This window comes from Hyla sarda, chromosome 1 (assembly GCF_029499605.1).
Source record: "Hyla sarda isolate aHylSar1 chromosome 1, aHylSar1.hap1, whole genome shotgun sequence".
In the NCBI taxonomy this organism is placed as follows: Eukaryota; Metazoa; Chordata; class Amphibia; order Anura; family Hylidae; genus Hyla; species Hyla sarda.
This window is the reverse complement of record NC_079189.1, coordinates 578343533-578361667: the sequence shown is the minus strand read 5'-3', so window position 1 is coordinate 578361667 and position 18135 is coordinate 578343533. Positions and strand designations below refer to the sequence as shown.

Below are 18135 nucleotides of genomic sequence, written 5' to 3'. Positions count from 1 at the left end.
GGGAACTGTCCAGAGCAGGAGAAAATCCCCATAGCAAACCTATGCTACTCTGGACAGTTCCTGATACAGACAGAGGTGTCAGCAGAGAGCACTGTGGACAAGACAAAAAAGAAATTCAAAAAGAAAAGACATTTCTCTGTAGCATACAGCTGCTAAAAAGTACTGGAAGGGTAAATATTTTTTAATAGAAGTCCTTTACAAATCTGTTTTAACTTTCTGGCACCAGTTGATTTTAAAAAATGTATTCCACCAGAGTACCCCTTTAATGCCAAATATAGGGCATTCCAGAGCATACTCAAGCTGAACACTTGAGCACTGTTATGGTGCTTGCTCGAAAAGGAGCTGAGCATCATAGTGGATATAATTCATAGCCACAGCCGCCCTCTAACAGTGGAGATCAGAGGAATTTTTTAATGTTGCAATGAGCGCTGATCATGGCATAAAATGTGGGAAACTAAAGGGGACCCATACTTAGAATGGGAGTAGGGAAACCCATACATACAGTGGGCATACTGGTCTTTGTAGGAATTTATAGTTGGTTTGAAAATATTCCCTGTTAGGGCATACTTGGGTTACCCCCTCAACAACTGCCTGCATACTATTAGCACAGTGTTTCCCAACTAGTGTGCCTCCAGCTGTTGCAAAACTACAACTCCCAAGCATGCCCGGACAGCCAATGGCTGTCCGGGCATACTGGGAGTTGTAGTTTTACAACAGCTGGAGGCACACTGGTTGGGAAACACTGTATTAGCATATTGGCTAATATACTGGCATATGGGATTAAGAAAATGTAAGTTAAAATCTGCACAATTTTTTTTTTTAATACAATAAACTGTATTTAACAACTCGACATACAATGATAGCCGCATACTTTGTATCGTCTTGACCTTAAAAACCTGTGCAATACATTCATAGCAAAATGACATGCAGCATGATTGTATGTTTTTGTTTTTCCTATTTCATTCTTAGTGTAAAGTTTGCCTAATAAAGGATACAAGTTTTAGTAAGTCTTGGCCACCTCACTACCATAGTGGAAGTTTGTAGGCTTTCGGAAACTTTCCTGTTATGCACCCCACAGAATTGGCCCATGGTTCGGTGTGTAAATCGGTCATAACTTTCATTGCCTCATGAGCTTTATGTTCTGCAGTGTAACAAACCAAGGCTGCCAGGCTCATTCCTCTCTTTCTCTTTTCAGTGTGGAGCTGAGAACATCAGACGGTCCGAATCTCTTAATGGAAATCCATTGTTCTCCAAGGTATCAGTATTGTTAAACTAGGTTTAATGCTATTGACTGCAGAACTGTGATTATTGGTTCTTGCTTCTTACCGCTGGTACAATGCACAAAAATCTATTCTCGTTTTAAGTGGGAAGAAGCCAAGTTAGCATAAACACTCCCAGACTTGATTGGAGGCTATATACGCCATACACAATTGGAAGAGACAGCCCGTGCTTAAAAGTCACAAGGTTTCCTTTATACAATGGCTTCCCAGGGGTGCCTGGGATTGAGAATGGGGAAAGCAGCACGGAGTAATCAATGAGGGAAAAGTTGGAGATTTGCCTTAGTTTTGCTTCTATTTGATTGCAGCCAACGCGTTTTACGTGTGCAACAATGTTTACATTTTATCGGTTTTCTTTTGTCGAATTTAGCCTTTCCTCTAATTTTTTTTTTCTTGTTTTTTTTGTTTTTTTCTCTTTCAGGCTCTTGCCGACTTAGTTCTTTCCCATATCAAATCCAACGAGATCTGCTCAAAACAGTTAACTCTTCGGTGCCCAATGTGTGTTAACCCAGTCTGCGGAGAGGCAAAGGATTTTTTCACAAAACAGAAGCTGTGAGGCTCATGAGGGAGCCAAATGCTGCCATGATGACTTTTTATTTTTTGTTTCTTTGTTTCCCTAATTTTTTTATATATGATTTATGCACCTTTTTCTTGTATTCATCTAGTGCTTCCCAACCTGTGGCAAAACCACAATTTTCCACTTCCTCTGACAGCCGAGGGCTGTTGTGGTTTTGTGAACGCTGAGAGCAACAGGTTGGGGAGCAGTGTATTCAGCACTTAGAATGCCTATCTGATCTGCTGGGAAGCTGTCTTCCTCCCTTTTGTGTTGCTACGAAATAACTGATTTTCACGTACTGGCCGTAATCCTATTATGTCACTATGTAAAAGTATCGATGGAGCAGGTAATAACGTCCTGATTTTTGGGGTCCTACCATGCTGAGAATGAAGGGGCTACTTTTCCTTCCCTGTTTTCCATGCGATGCTGTCCAGCCCAGTGTTTTCCAACCTGTGTGCCGCCATCTGTTGCAAAACTATAAATCCCAGCATGCCCGGACAGCCAAAGGGTGCCTAGACATGCTGGGAGTTGTAGTTTGACAATAGTGTTCCCTGGTTGGGTAACTCTGTGTTAGGCGAAATTCTCATTGCTGTTGTGCTCTGACCTGTTTGTCCATTCGGCTGTGACTTAAATGGGGTTTGTCGGTATCCAGTATTTTATAAGAGTTCAGTGGACATTTAATTACCCTGTTTCCCCAAAAATAGGACATACCCATAAGATAAGCCATAGCAGAATTTCTAAGCATTGGCATAATATAAGCCATACCCCGAAAATAAGACCTAGTGGTAGGCATGGCTAAGCGTACCGGCTCAGAGCGGTAAAGAAGATGGGCAGCCCTTTTCATCTGCCCCATCGTAACAGCAGTTATCCCGGAGGTGACTAGAGAGGTGCCCGTAGCCTCATCAACATGGTCAGCTCCCCCTGTCAGGTGCCGGTACTTCTGTTCGTGCTGTCAACCGCAGCATAGAGGAAGACAGAAAGTGAAAGTAAGTCTCCTCAATAAAGTGAGGAACAGAAAGTACTGCTTTGCGGGCCCTCAGGGGGAAGAATAAAGCTTAGGCTGCTGTTTTACTCAGCACTGTGGGTCTCTCTCTCATCCAGCAACAATCTGTGGGTTGCTCTCACCCCCAACTAACACTTATAAATCTAAGATATCCCCTGAAAATAAGCCCTAGTGTGTCTTCTTGAGGAAAAACAAATAGAAGACTGTCTTACTTTTGGGGAAACACGGTATATATTATTGTTTTTTTTTTTGTTTTTTTTTTTTGTTTTTTTTTCTCCACTGAACTCCCGTTCTTCTGTCTGACAGAGCTCCATTTACCGGAGCAAAATGGCAGTGTCAACGAGCCATTACAGAGATATTCTCCCTTATGAGGCCGGGTACACGCTACGGAATCTCGACCCAAAGTATGATAAGACTTACGGTTCCCATAGACTGCAACGTATTCTGACAAAAGAATAACCAAGTTTCTGCTGCTCAAATTTCTTAATGCACCCTGTGCAGCAGAATCCTATTGACAGTAGTTTAAAAGGGGAATTCTTAGTTTAGGTACATACAACAGAAGTCAAAAGCATGTATAGGTAGCTGCAACCCGACAATAGTATTATTGCCAGACGCGTACTAATGTGAAAAAGGTTGTGTATCCCATACAACCTGCGTACTAAGTAGTACTAATATCTGGGAGGAGAAACTGGATACAGAGAACAGTCACATGCAGGTGTCACAATCGAATAAAACAGTTCTCAGAATCGATCAATGGCCGTAGCTGTAGTATGGTTCGCAACCGACGAGGTTCCAAGCTGGTAAGATATAAAGTGCGATAATCCAATAGTGTGGGTAGAAATAGTAGCTTGCACTCACAGTCCTCGTAGCTTGTCACGACCCGAGCATTCTGTGCGGCAGGGAGCTGTTCTGATGTGGGCACTCAGAGGCTAACAGCCGTTTTCGCACTCAGCCATGTGCTTCTTCTGGCCTCAATCACGTCACTGCGCTCTTCCATTTTAACAGGTGTGGAGCTGTCACCAAGGTAACATAAAAATTAAACCTTTATTCCATATATCTTGCTCAAAAAAGATTTTAAAAAAATGCAAAAAATTATTGAACTACATTAAGGAGGCAGTCCGGGATGGGAAATTACAACTGAAATGACATACGATCAACCCTGTCATTAAGACCTGCGGGACCTTGGGCATCTACTTGCTGGATCCAGCGTGCTTCCGGCTCAAGCAAGAGGCTATGCTGATCACCACTAGGGGAACTCCCACTTTCTCCAAGCCACCAAATCTTATGACATCTGTATTACCACCATGCTCGTTTCTGATATGGTCTATTAATCTTACCGATACCTGTTTTTACAGAATACATATGTTCTCTAAATCTTGTTGCTAGTTGCCGTTTAGTTTTCCCTATATAATATCTTTGACTTGAGGGATGGGGGTGTACAGGCTGTCAGAACTCCTCCCACGGATAAATCCACCGAATGTATAGACTTTATTTGTGATGCCATTTTGTTAATCCTTAATAACAATTATTTTTTTTTTGCTTTGAAGAGCAATGGTATTGGCAAAAATCAGGATGTGCCATGGAGACCCCCATTTCATGTACTTAAGCAAACCTGTTTTTAGCAGTCATGGAAAAGGAATACATTTATTCAAATAACAATCCATTCATCAGTAAGATAAAAACATATCACCGATATGTGGACAATGTATTAATTGTTTGGGAGGGATCACAGTGAGATTTTGATAACTTTGTGGAATTCTTAAATATAGAATAAAGTCTATGATTTTTACTTGTGTTCATGGCAATAAAGAATTGGAGTTTCTTGACCTTTAAATTAGTGGCTGAAGAAAAGCTAGAGATTCAAGGATTTACAAAACAAATATCAAAAAATTCATTGCTACATTATTCTGGCTTGCACCCTCCTCATGTTCGGAACGGGATTCCACTTAGCCAGTTCATTCATCTGAAAATAAATAATACTAAGGCAGAGAACTATCAGATCCATGCTAAGGATCTAAAAGAATTATTACAGCAAAGAGGTTATCCGGTGTCAATAACAGAATCTGCATACGAGAAAGTTGAAAAATTACTAGACCGGAATTACTACAAGGATCCAAGAAAAAAACAACAGAAATGAAAAAAGGTTTGTCTTTTCTTTCAAAAATACGCAAATGAATACCTATGTGAATACAGCTATAAGGAAGCACTGGTATATGATTGAACAGCATCTAGAGTTAAAAGAAGTAGCTAAACGGAAACCAATTATTACCTATAGACGGAACAAGACAATCAAGGACTTTCATAAATAAAATAAAAAATGAAAAGCTAAAATGGGGAATCAAAAAAAAAAAACTGGTTAATAAAAGGGTTTCCAAAGGGAAGTAAAAAATGTAAATAGTGCTGCTATAATGCTAATGTAAGCACTTCCACGATAGGAGGGCATTTTCATGAAATTCGTGAGCTCATCACATGTAAATCCACATATGTTGTTTATTTTATGTGTCCCTGTCAAAGATATTATATAGGGAAAACTAAAGGCAACTAGCAACAAGCTTTAGAGAACATATGTATTCTGTAAAAACAGGTATCGGTGCTGTAAAATTAATAGAACATATCAGAAACGAGCATGGTGGTAATACAGATGTCATAAGATTTGGTGGATTGGAGAGCGTGGGAGTTCCCCCTATTGGTGATCGGCATAGCCTCTTGCTTGAGTGAGAGGCACGCAGGATCTTGCAAGTAGATGCCTAAGGTCCTGCCGGTCTTAATGACAAAGTTGATTGAGGTGTAGTGATTTCCCATCCCGGACTGCCTCCTTAACGTAGTTCAATTTTAGCCTTTTTGGTATCTTTATTTTATTTTTTTTATGTTAACCTTTTTTGAGCAAGATATATGCAATAAAGGTTTTGTTTTTATGTCACCTTGGTGACCGCTCCACACCTGTTAAAACAGAAGAGCACAGTGACGTGATTGAGGCCGGAAGAAGCACATGGCTGTGTGCGAAAACGGCTGTTAGCCTCTGAGCGCCCACATCAGAACATCTCCCTGCCGCACAGAATGCTCGTGTCGTGACAAACTACAAGGACTGTCAGTGCAAGCTACTATTTCTATCTACATTAAACTAAGAAGTGCTTCTAAGTGAGAGTGCCTCCATAACACTGCATCCAGTGGAGCATGCCAGTACTACTTTTCTGTCAGATTGCGATGTACATCAGAGCCCCACAGAATGCACTATTAGGGTTTGTTTACGCTGTTTTTTTTTTTTATATTCAAATTGTCCTATGTGAAACACAAACGTATGACTACTGGTTTTGCTGATTTTATTTTGCTAAATCCATAGTACCAAGGGAGGCATCATAGTTTGCAGGATTATTCAGATTGTTAGTGACTTTAGATGTCCACATTGAAATACGGCAGCCCCAGTGTCTTGCTCATTATCTTCTGCAGCAGTTCCAATATGCAATTTTTTTCTCTCTCATTTGTCTCAACTATGCATAACATTTCACTGAATTTGTATGTAGACTTCTTCCATGCGTTTTGCTACTCCACTATCAAGGTCCTATTACCCAATGTAAGATCAAACAGTAAACTTATTGTTGATTCTTTTAGCTGCAGTGATCCCAGATAAGATAGTTTAAGGCCTCATTGCCTCCTTACTAGAACACCCTTTTGACTTTAAGCCATTAATTTATTATGGCGCACAGTTGTCTGTGCATGCTGGGAATTGTAGTTCACAGAACATATTAAACAAACAAGCTGTGAACTGATTTGTATTGAAGAACCACTAGCAGAAGATTTCTGATAACAATAAATGGGTGCTATAATCAAACATGCTCACTATGTTTTTATTTGGAGGGCAGCAGACCTTTTTGAGTGGCAAAAAAATGGTTATTAATTTTTTTGACTCCTTTTGAAAGCATTGTTAGGAGCACCAGAGGAGTCATGAGTGCACTGCGTGAGAGGGGAAGAACACAAAGAATCCCACACGTTATCAAATTTAGCAGGGCCATTCCTATGTTTATATACAATGTGGGTAAAGGGTATAATAGCATTCACTAATTTCTTCAGCCTCGGGTCCATCCATCTAAGGGCAATTGCCTTTTGAGCCAGAAAAAGTACCTCCCTAAGCAGGGTAAGATTATGATGGGGCCAGATCTCCTCATCTAGAATCCCAAAGAGGTTCCATCGGAGGGCAGGGATCAACCACGGTAGAGAGCAGTTGCAGTACATCAGTCCAAAAGGACCCAATATAGGGAAATGCCCAAATAAGATGCCAGAAATCAGCCCCAGGCATTCTAGGAGGACGAGCTCAAGGAAACTGAGCAGTAAGTGTGTGACGCAGCTGCGGATACCTGAAGAAGGTCTCTCGAGGAATGTCAGTCAGATTATAATTGAGTAAAAGATTTCAGAACAATATTAATATACCCTCACAGTGGTCCAGAACTGGGCATCTTGCAGACCTCTAAAGTTTGAAGTGGGGGTTATCTCCGAGGGAGAGGTCAGAGGAGACTTCAGTGTAGCCATATATATGTGTCTTGCTACTCTCTACACCTGAATGGCTAATTTATGTAGGGGAAAGAGGCCGCCACGTACCGTCGGGGCACCCTTCAAAACCGGCCTAAGAGACTTCACATCAAGGAAGCGTGCCAAGGACTGTTCCGGTCCTGGCATGGGATCCTATCTCACCCAGTGGCAGAGATATTGCAACTGACCTGCCAAATAGTATAACACATTGGGGAGAGCAGCTCCCGCTAAGAGTTTGGAATGTTGAAGAGTAGACAGTTTTAACTTGGGTCTATTGGGCCCCCAAATAAACAGAGAGAGAAGAGATTGAAGAGGTTTTTAGGGATGGGGAGAGAGGAATGCTGCAACACTACAGGCACTTATGCAAAATAATTAGCTTAATTAAGTTAATGCGTCCAGCAAATAGGAGAGAGCTCCAGACCCTAACCTTGTCCTTAAAATATGGGATAAGCCTCAGAACATTCAAGTCTTTTGATGATATATGGTTAATGTATATGCCAAAGTACTTAAACGTAGAGACAACAGGGAGGTCACACATCACCTGAGGCCACATTTTATCTTGGAGTGGCATAAATGCTGACTAAATCCAGTTAATGTATAGGCCCGAGAAATGTCCAAACCCATCCATTAACCTAATAGCATATGGGAGAGTAGTGACTGGGTTCAACATAAAGAGCACCGAGTCATCTGCGTACAGGCCTATCCTCTACTCTCTACCCCCTATACATATCCCAGAGTACATCGTATCCTGCCTGATCAGGGGACACTCCTGTCTGGTACCACGGCAAAGAGAAATACCATTGTCCAGCACTTGTGCTTTCAGTTCCCGGTATAATGATGAGATCCATTTGCGGAAGTTCGGGCCAAACCTGTGAAGAACCTCCAACAGATATGGCCATTCAACTGAATCAAAGGCCTTGGCAGTGTCCAGCGCTGCCAATGCCCAACCACCCACCCAGGTCTAGTATCCATCTGCACCACCACCTGAACCCTTCTAATGTCGGACGTGGACTTCCCAGGCATAAAGCTCACCCAGGACAGGGCAAGTAACTCACGAACAGTTCTAAATCTGCAGCAGGTGAATCCAGTTGGCCGAAGAAGAAGCAGCCAAACTTCAGGCTGAGAGTTCCATGAGCCAGTCTAGAAAAATAGGGAACAAGAAAAAAAGGCAAGGGGGGAAGCCACATATATGTAGAATCAGTCTCCTCGTCTGCATCTTGTAAGCCAATCATCCATCCTTGTGGAGTGGTAAAGAATACTGCTCAGTCACTGTTGACCACACGTAATCTGGCTGGATACGTCATGGAGTAGGCCACCCCTTTTGATCGCAGCCGGGCTTTAACAGTAGCAAAGGTGGCATGTTGTTGCTGCAGATCTGAGGAGAAATCAGGAAAAATCTTGGCGTTCTCATATGTGATGTCCTGAAGCCGGTGAGCAGACTGAAAGATCAGGTCTCTGTCATTACAGTTGAGCATTGTGGTAAGCAGCAGCCAAGGAGGGGCCACTGGGATTGGCGGCTTGGCTGTGACACAGTGTGCCTGCTCCACTGCAAATGCTGGAGAATGACATCAGGAAACAAGTCTTTCAGCCAATATTCAACAAACGCACCCAGATCCTGACAGGCCAATGACTTCAATATCGTTGAGGTGCAGGTGGTTTTCAAGGTAATCATTCTTTTGCTTTGCCTGCTTCACTTGCACCCTTTAGTGCATTTAGAGTCTCAGGAACAGGAGCTACAGTATCCTCCAGGGTAGAAATCCTGTTCTCTGTGTCAGCCACCCTGTCCCTAAGGTTTTGGAGATCTTTTCTGAGGAGATCAACATCCACCTTGATCTCTTCCATTTTACCCATCTCTGGAACGTCTTGGAGGCCTGAATAGCCTGACCTACTCCAGGGTTAATTCCGGTTCCCCAGTGCTTTCCTCAGAGTGGAAACTGACCTGCTGCGCTGCTGGGGGAAAAGGAGGAGGTCGGCGCACCGCAGCATGGCCAGCACAATGGGCAAATTCTTTAGCACTTGCTTTGCAGCCAAGAAGGAGTTTATTACAATGGTCATAGATACAACACTGGCCGACAGGCCGTTTCTCGCTCACATGCGCTTAATCATGGCCATGATAAAGCGCATGTGAGCGAGAAACGGCCCGTCGGCCAGTGTTGTATCTCTGACCATTGGAATAAACTCCTTTTTGTCTGCAACGCAAGTGCCTCCTCACCTCTTCTTTCAAAGTATGAATTTTGCTAACTTTCTGGAGGATCGAGCACTGTGATAAGCCAAGTAACACGTGCCCAGGTACAGGACTGTGTTCACACCACCTTCCGCTGATGCAGGAACGCGGCAGTGCCGTACTTACTCTCTCTACCTATTGCAAATTCTCCGAGCCCTGGCCCAAAGCATGTCTCCCCTTCATCTCCCGTGTCTGAGACCAGGTTTGCGGCGTACGGCAAGCCAGGATGTGCGGTCAAGATAATAGAAGAGCAGGCTCTAAGCGGGAGCGTTTACTGCATGCAGCTGCTCATCTCTAGCTCCAGACCACGCCCCATAAGAATTTTTTAGGGTGCGTTCACATGTACGTATTTTTTATGTAAATTTGCTGCTGCAGATTTTGCTGCCCATTGACTTCAGTGGGTAGCAAAATCTGCAACAGCAAATCTGTAGCAGAAAATCCACACGTGTGAACGTACCCTTATGGAGTATTCACACGTTCAGTATCCTGTGCAAATTTGATGCGCAGTTTTATGCTGCTGATTTCAATGTAAGCTAAATGACTGAACACAGCTTCAAATCTTGTGCATCAAATATGTGTAGGATAATGTAAGTGTGAATACACCCTAAAGGCATAATAAAGTTGTGGAAAACTTTTCCCAAATCTACAGGACCCTCTACAATCTCCAGAATGTGGCCTGTCTATTACCTCTGAGCACTTTGTCCTCCACCTTCCAAGACGTATTGGTCTAAGGAGAGACTGTGGCGGAATTCTTCTCAAAAAGCAGTTGCCCAAAAAAGACAAACGTTTTTATTCCAGGATTCATGTAGGTTTACCTTTCCTCCAGGGAAAATTAGGGCAAAAAATCGAATCCAACTTGTCGATTCCTGGGATTGTAAACAACAAATTCTGGTTTTAGTTTGAGAACTCTCCACCGAGAGAAGTTTGTTCCCACCAAAATATAGTCATAGTAAAACAACTGGTCCTGGAATCCTCAGCCAGACGTAGTCCCTAAGACAAAATTGGGAGTTTTTTTTTTTTTTTCTCCCCCCTTTTTTTCTAATAATGGATTAAAAAAAATGGAACACTCCCTACTGTGTCAGTCTTGTAATTCTAGATGCTCACTGACTTACAATGAGGCTTTGGTGAATATAAAAAACAGTCCTTTGGGCGAACTTCACAATATGGTGCAAACTTAATTTATTGGACATGTAGCATGTATGTCCCCTGTTTTTATATAACTGTTAATTTATGATTTTATCATTTAACATTTTCATAAAGACAATAACCATACACATAACAAATGGAAAGAGTACAGGCATCTATAGGATTCTCATTTTCATATTTCCTCTTCAATTGTTAGTATTTATGATATCTAGCAAGATCATATCTATGCTAATCACATTTGTGTATCACCAGATACCTCTATTACCACGATCTATTATTGGGATAATTTCGTGAGCTAAATTTCAGCAATAAAATATTGAGTGTAATAACTACGGGATTGAAAGTAAGAAAAGAAACCAAAAAAGAGAAAATGAAAAAGGAAAAGGGCAGACAAAGTGAAATTGCAATGCTATATTACTGCACGGTCCCCTTCGAGTCACTTCCATTTCAACCATTGTAACTATCAGCCTTCGTATACCTCCCAGTCTAGCCAAATTGTATTGAAACATTGGTGCCAGTTTCTAACCGTGTAAGCCATATTTAAGGAGCTATGGATCTAACATTGGATTCCATTCTCACTGTCAGCTCTGCACATGTCCTCCTGGAGCCAATTATTTTTTTTGGTCAAGTCGTGACTACACTGCAGGGGAGTTCTCTGGTGTTTCCAATGGCCCCATTGTCCACAGGTAAATTCCACAGCATTGTGATTATCCAGTGAGTACTAATAGGTGCACGGGGTCCCACCAATAAGACTTTTTTTCACTCATCCACAGGATAAATATAAATGTGGCTAGTGTGGTCAAAGGAATGTGGAAGAACTCCAGATGGATATATCCTCGACTTACCTTTTGACAAAGAATTGATTTATTTGGGTTATACTTCTATGTAGCCCCTGGTCTGGATATCCAGAGGTTTATCAAAACCTGTCTATAGCAACCAATCAGATCGCTTCTTTAATTTTTGAAGAGGTCTCTGAAAAATTAATGAAGCAATCTGGTTGCTATGGGCAACTCGGCAACTTTCCACTGGACAGGTTTGGAAAAATTTCCCCCATTCTTTCTGTGATTTCAGCATTTTAGGTTTCCCTTCCAATTCAATAGAAAAGAAAGATCTCTCTCAAATCTCTCTCTGATAATATTCTGTATTTAATCCTAGCACTGTAGGACCTGCACATTGGCAATAGGGGATAACATGGCTGCGACCAGCCATGTTATCCCCTATCCGCCTCTGGAACCCCCAGCGATCTCCGTGCCGGCACTACGGCATTACGGTCACAGAAGCCTGGGGCTTCCGTGATCGTGATGTCACGCCACCGCCTCCCCATTCATGTCTATGGGAGAAGCGTGACAGCTAGTATGATGGCTAGTACACAGTCACCACGCCTCCTCCCATAGACATGAATATAGGGGGTGTGGTGGCTATGGTTGCCAGTCATCTGGCATGGAATTCGCTCTGGAATAAAAGTGCAAGTCTTCAGGTCCTTGTAGCATGAGTAACCGCTCTGGAGCTTTCCCAGAAGCACATGTAGGTAGTGAGGCCATGTTCACACCTCCGCATTGGAATCCGGCATGGAGATTCTGCTGCAACACAGTCCCGTTGAATTCAACGAGATTCTGCTGCTCTGTGCACATGGTGGAATATATGTGCCAGATGTTTCTGGCTCGGAAATTCAATTTTCTGTGTCCGCACAAAGAATGAACACGTGCGGAACATAGCCTAAGGGAGATCAAGGCATCTAGAGTAGGTTCGGTCTCTACCAGCTAGCTTGTCCTAGGCTTTCTTAGAAGGCAGAAACAAAGCTATTCTTCATTATATCAGGACATCTCAGCAGCAAGTGAACGGAACTGTATAGCATATTGACCCGTGGACAAGGAGACCGAGCAGGTGCAAGAAGTTAGCTTGGGTTCCTCCAAAACAGTACAAAAAGATGCAAGGAAAATCTGGTAATCTGCAGTTTGAGGTCCACCATATTTCCGGAGTGGATTAGCCCAGGAGAGCATCACAAGTTTACAGGAAAACAATGAGATTATGAAGGCTAGCTTTAAAAGTTTTGAAGGTAACTCTCCAAAATGTATTAAAGGGGTATACCCATCTGGGACATTTAGAGCATATTTACAAGATATACCATTAATGTCCCCAGATGTGGGTCTCAACTCAGAACACACACCTATCTTCTCTAGAAGGCTCCCTAACCCCCTCTGGCCTGCTTGCATAGCTTCCAGGCCCAGAAATGGCTTTTTTTTTATTTTTTTTATTGTCACATCAATTCACAAAAAACATAGTTTTATAAAGCAATTTAAGTCTTAGGTACCCCTAAAATGCCATCACTTAAAAGTAGCCCTAATACAGTTCTGCAAATGGTTCAATTAAAAAGTCATGGGGGTTAGAATATGGATATACCAAGCAATTTAAAATATTTTTAATTTTTTTAAGTAACATAAAAAAAACATCGTTTTGTGCCACTGCAACCTACATATTTATATATTTTTGTAGTGTTTTCTTAATCTGTTTGCTGCTGTGTGCTCAAACAGTCCTTACCATGTAAAGAGCCGTTAGTTTATCCAGTGGTCAGCACAGGCGCTGTGTGTTTGATCGCTTCAATACATTGATTGTTCTTTATATAGAGAACCTTGTATTGTGCAGTCTTTACATTATTGACCTAAACACCGGCACATTTTCCTGCACACTTTCTGTTCTGAAGGTTAAAAAAAAAAAAAAAAAAAAATAGCATTTTCTGCTAAATTACCAGTAAATTTTTAGTCCTTGATTTATCTTCATTTTGTATGTTTTTGACACATTAGGTCATGACAAATACATCTGCTGGTATAGGGCTTACAATAGTTCTCACCCAGCTATTCCTGACTGCCAGATCTACTAATGTAGTAATAAACACCCAATCCAATACGGAGGTGTTAAAGGAGTTTTCACAAAATTGTAATCTATTCCCTATCCACAGGGTATGGTATACATAGCTAATCTTTAGAGGATCCAACGGCTCAGTCCTAATTTTTTTAATATGTCTGTAAGTGACATAGGATAAGGTTTGGTAGATAAGGTTTGCCTTTCTGCCTATGACACAATAGTGTGCAATAGAACTGATGTTTATGGAGGTGTCTGTAATATTTAGCAGTTCAATCTTTAAAGGGGTATTCCAGGCAAAACCTTTTTTTATATATATCAACTGGCTCCAGAAAGTTAAACAGATTTGTAAATTACTTCTATTAAAAAATCTTAATCCTTCCAATAGTTATTAGCTTCTGAAGTTTTCTGTCTAACTGCTCAATGATGATGTCACGTCCCGGGAGCTGTGCATGATGGGAGAATGTCCCCATAGGAACTGCACAGCTCCCGGGACGTGAGTCATCAGAGAGCAGTTAGACAGAAAACAACAACTCAACTTCAGAAGCTAATAACTATTGGAAGGATTAAGATTTTTTAATAGAAGTAATTTGCAAATCTGTTTAACTTTCCGGTGGCAGTTGATATATAAAAAAAAGTTTTGGCCTGGAATACCCCTTTAACGACGCAGGACGTATATTTACATCCTGCGCCGGCTCCCGCGATATGAAGCATCACATCGCGTCGGTCCCGGCGCTCATCAACGGCCGGGACCCGCGGCTAATACCACACATCGTCGATCGCGGCAATGTGCGGTTTTAACCCTTTAGAAGCGGCCGCCGCTTCTAAAGTGAAAGTATCCCGGCTAGTCAGTCGGGCTGTTCGGGACCGCCGCGGTGAAATCGCGGTGTCCTGAACAGCTTGCAGGACACCGGGAGGGCCCTTACCTGCCTCCTCGGTGTCCGATCGACGAATGAGCAGTCAAGCGCCGATAACATTGATCACAGGTGTGTTAATACACGCCAGTGATCAGCATGAGAGATCAGTGTGTGCAGTGTTATAGGTCCCTATGGGACCTATAACACTGCAAAAAAAATTGTTAATAAAGGTCATTTAACCCTCTCCCTAATAAAAGTTTGAATCACCCCCCTTTTCCCATAAAAAAAAATAAAACAGTGTAAATAAAAATAAACATGTGGTATCGCCGCGTGCGTAAATGTCCTAACTATAAAAATATATCATTAATTAAACCGCACGGTCAATGGCGTACGTGCAAAAAAATTCCAAAGTCCAAAAAAGCGTATTTTGGTCACTTTTTATACCATTAAAAAATGAATAAAAAGTGATCAAAAGTCCGATCAAAACAAAAATCGTACTGATAAAAACTTCAGATCACGGAGCAAAAAATTAGTCCTCATACCGCCCTGTACGTGGAAAAATTTAAAAGTTATGGGGGTCAGAAGAGGACATTTTTAAACGTATACATTTTCCTGCATGTAGTTATGATTTTTTCCAGAAGTGCGACAAAATCAAACCTATATAAGTAGGGTATCATTTTAACCGTATGGACCTACAGAATAATAAGGTGTAATTTTTCCCGAAATTTGCACTGTGTAGAAATGGAAGCCCCCAAAAGTTACAAAATGGTGTTTTTTCTTTGATTTTGTCGCACAATGATTTTTTTTTCCGTTTCGTAGTGAATTTTTGGGTAAAATGATTGATGTCACTGCAAATTAGGATTGGTGACGCAAAAAATAAGCCATAATATGGAAATTTAGGTGGAAAATTGAAAGGGTTATGATTTTTAAAAGGTAAGGAGGAAAAAACGAAAGTGCAAAAACGGAAAAACCCTGAGTCCTTAAGGGGTTAAATGTAAAATGACACACTTGGTAAGAAGGAATCCTCCATCGGAGTATCGTAACAACTGTGTTAGTGAAGACTTCAGAAAAGAAGGATTTAGGGGCAAAGATTTCTGCCAGCCTAGAGTTAGTCACCAGCTTGGCCAGGTGGATTGCTTGGCTGCATATCTAGAGATATAACCAGTAGGAAGAGGGAGAAAGTGAATCCCTGTAAAGAGCTCTAGTGAGGCAAAGTCTGGACTACTGTTTCTCCATTTTGGAGAACTAGTTCAATGTGAAATCCCAAATTTGCCGAAATTCTGTCACACAGTCTGAGCACCAATCAATACTAAGCAAAAAGTCATACTAAGATAGACAATCATGGTCAATAATCACATACTGATATAGTATGTACAATAATCACAGATGTATAAATCTTAAAAATCATACTTAATGTCCCAACGCATTTTGGCAGAGTTTGCCTCCTCAGAGGACACAAATGATGAAGGATGTAAGCAATTGCTGAAGTAGAGGTGCATAAATGTTGCCAAGAAAAAGTATGTTGTCCTGCCTCTTGATGTAATGGAATGGATGTGACCACTGACACTGTGAAGGATAGGCTGTATCTCTTATCTCTGAGCACTATTAACTTCCTGGACAAGCATTCCTTGTGTTCTTACTATGTACACAGCTGCCTCAAAAATGTAATCCTCTCTCTCCTTCCTTTAGTCATTATTATCAGAAGTAGTGCACTGCTTAAGACCAAAACCGCTGTTACCCCTTCATTAATGTGATCCGTTCTGCTGCTGTTTAGTCATTATTATTATTATTATCTACAGTTCACTGCCTAAACCAGGGCTGCTTTTGCAATGTAACCCCTTCCCTGCTGTGATCCTGCAGTTGTTTGTTTCTGCTCACATCGCACCTTGCAAACCCAATGTATCAATAACCTTCTTATCCCCCTACATGCCATGTATAGTAATGTACTGTTAAAACATCCCCAGCATAGTGCAGTCTGTCCTTAGAATTACACTTTCTCTAGCACTAAGTCATAGAGTAGTCAGAAAAGAAAAAAGCTTGTGAGTAGGTGCTATTCTGTGATTGGCCACGATGAATGCAATACAGACAGAAATAGACATACCAACATTCTATTAGGGTTTCATTCAGGTACATCCTAATGAAAATGTGGAGGTGACCATCCTGCTGATAGGCTATGTTTGGCAGATTTTCCTCCTGTCTGTGGTATAAGCCATTCCTATAACATGTCTAGGTAGGAGCGGCTGGTCACAGGATCCTTGGCAAAAAAAAGGGAATGTAGACTTTGTTTCTGCTCATTGCACAGGACAAGTTTACTTTGGGTGAGTTCCTTACAAGCCTAATAAGGGCACATGGTTCGTCTGAGCCACAAATGCTAACATTCTGGCCTTTGACCTTCCCACTGAGGTAAAAGGTCACCTCATCGCCTGTCAGCATATCCCACCTCTTCCAAACGGTCTTGCAAGTCCATGCAAAAATCACAGCGTTTCGGTTTGTCTAGTTTCAGTACCTGTAATCTGTATGACATTTTTGTAAACTATGCCGAACCATGGCGTGTGCCATTCCTACTTCTACACCATCCCTATTGAGTCCTACAAAAGCTATAGGTCGTTGAAATGTTGGCCTATTCTATTTTCTAGTCCAAAATCCCCCCAACATTCATCAACTTCCACTCTCCAAGAACGCAGGCCATTGCACTAAAAGGCATATTGACTGGTCAGAGATGGGCTACTGTTACAGAACACCCAAAACGTCATCCCCCCCCCCCCCCCCCCCCCCAGGAGAGAGTTGCTGCCACTCACGCGCCTGTGACCTCACCAGTCCAGCAATGAATTAGTCTGTGTCTAGCCAAGAGCAGTGCATTAGAAGAATTAGAGGCCTCTGGTAGACTGACTTACCGTCTGAATTTCTAAGCAGCGTTCATTGAGTACACAGCAGTATTTAATTAGCTAAGTTATGAATTGCATGGATTATCCATTGCGCTAAACAATTATACACATTGGAGAATTCTGCTGAGTATTGACATATCTATGAAGTTGTTTTCAAGGTGATCAATTATGAATTACAAAAGATTATCTACTCCAGAAAATAAATAACAATGGTCCAGGGGAGCCATGAAGTGCTCACGTCTCGGTAAGAGGATGCCGGGGCTGCATCTATAACCCTGGCGGACAACCTGACTTTTATACCCAAACTCCGCCATTTAATTAACTGGTCTATCTATTAAGTGGAGCTCCGCAAATTACATTTTATGGTTAAAATCCAGCACTTGATTGATTCTTTCGGAGACCAGCACTAAAATGGTTCCTTGGTCAATCCATTAGTGGAAGTCTTTGTTACGCACCATTTAACATTTTTCATGTACGTTCTACACACCATAGCTTGTGGTTATGTCACAATTGCAACAAAGGCGCTTGACCGTTCAAAGTCTCCTTTGTTGTGCAGCATCTTTTGCATCTGTTTTTGAGTGTGGAGCTGTGTGAGGGTCATTTTCAGTGCAGGTCTGTAGTTGTTTTTGGTGATATTTTGGGGTAGATGGGACTTTTATGATCACTTTTAATTCCTTGTTTTGTGGGATCTGATATGATTTAAAACTGCAGCATTGGTCTTTAGTATTTTTCCCCATTTACAACAGTCACCAAGTGGAATAAATAATATTACACTGTAATTGGTGGCATGTTTACGTATGGTAT

At 41.7% G+C, this 18135-nt stretch overlaps 1 protein-coding gene across 1 annotated transcript in view; it reads left to right on the top strand.

The window, feature by feature from the left end:
* The window catches only part of FECH (ferrochelatase), a 63235-nt gene extending 57856 nt beyond the window's left edge, over nucleotides 1-5379 (top strand). Inside the window, exons 10-11 of the mRNA XM_056544870.1 lie at nucleotides 1196-1255; nucleotides 1699-5379. Coding sequence (XP_056400845.1) covers nucleotides 1196-1255; nucleotides 1699-1833 — 195 coding nt within the window. The 3' untranslated portion in view covers nucleotides 1834-5379. The remainder of the gene's footprint in view (nucleotides 1-1195; nucleotides 1256-1698) is intronic.
* Nucleotides 5380-18135: the final 12756 nt, after the last annotated feature.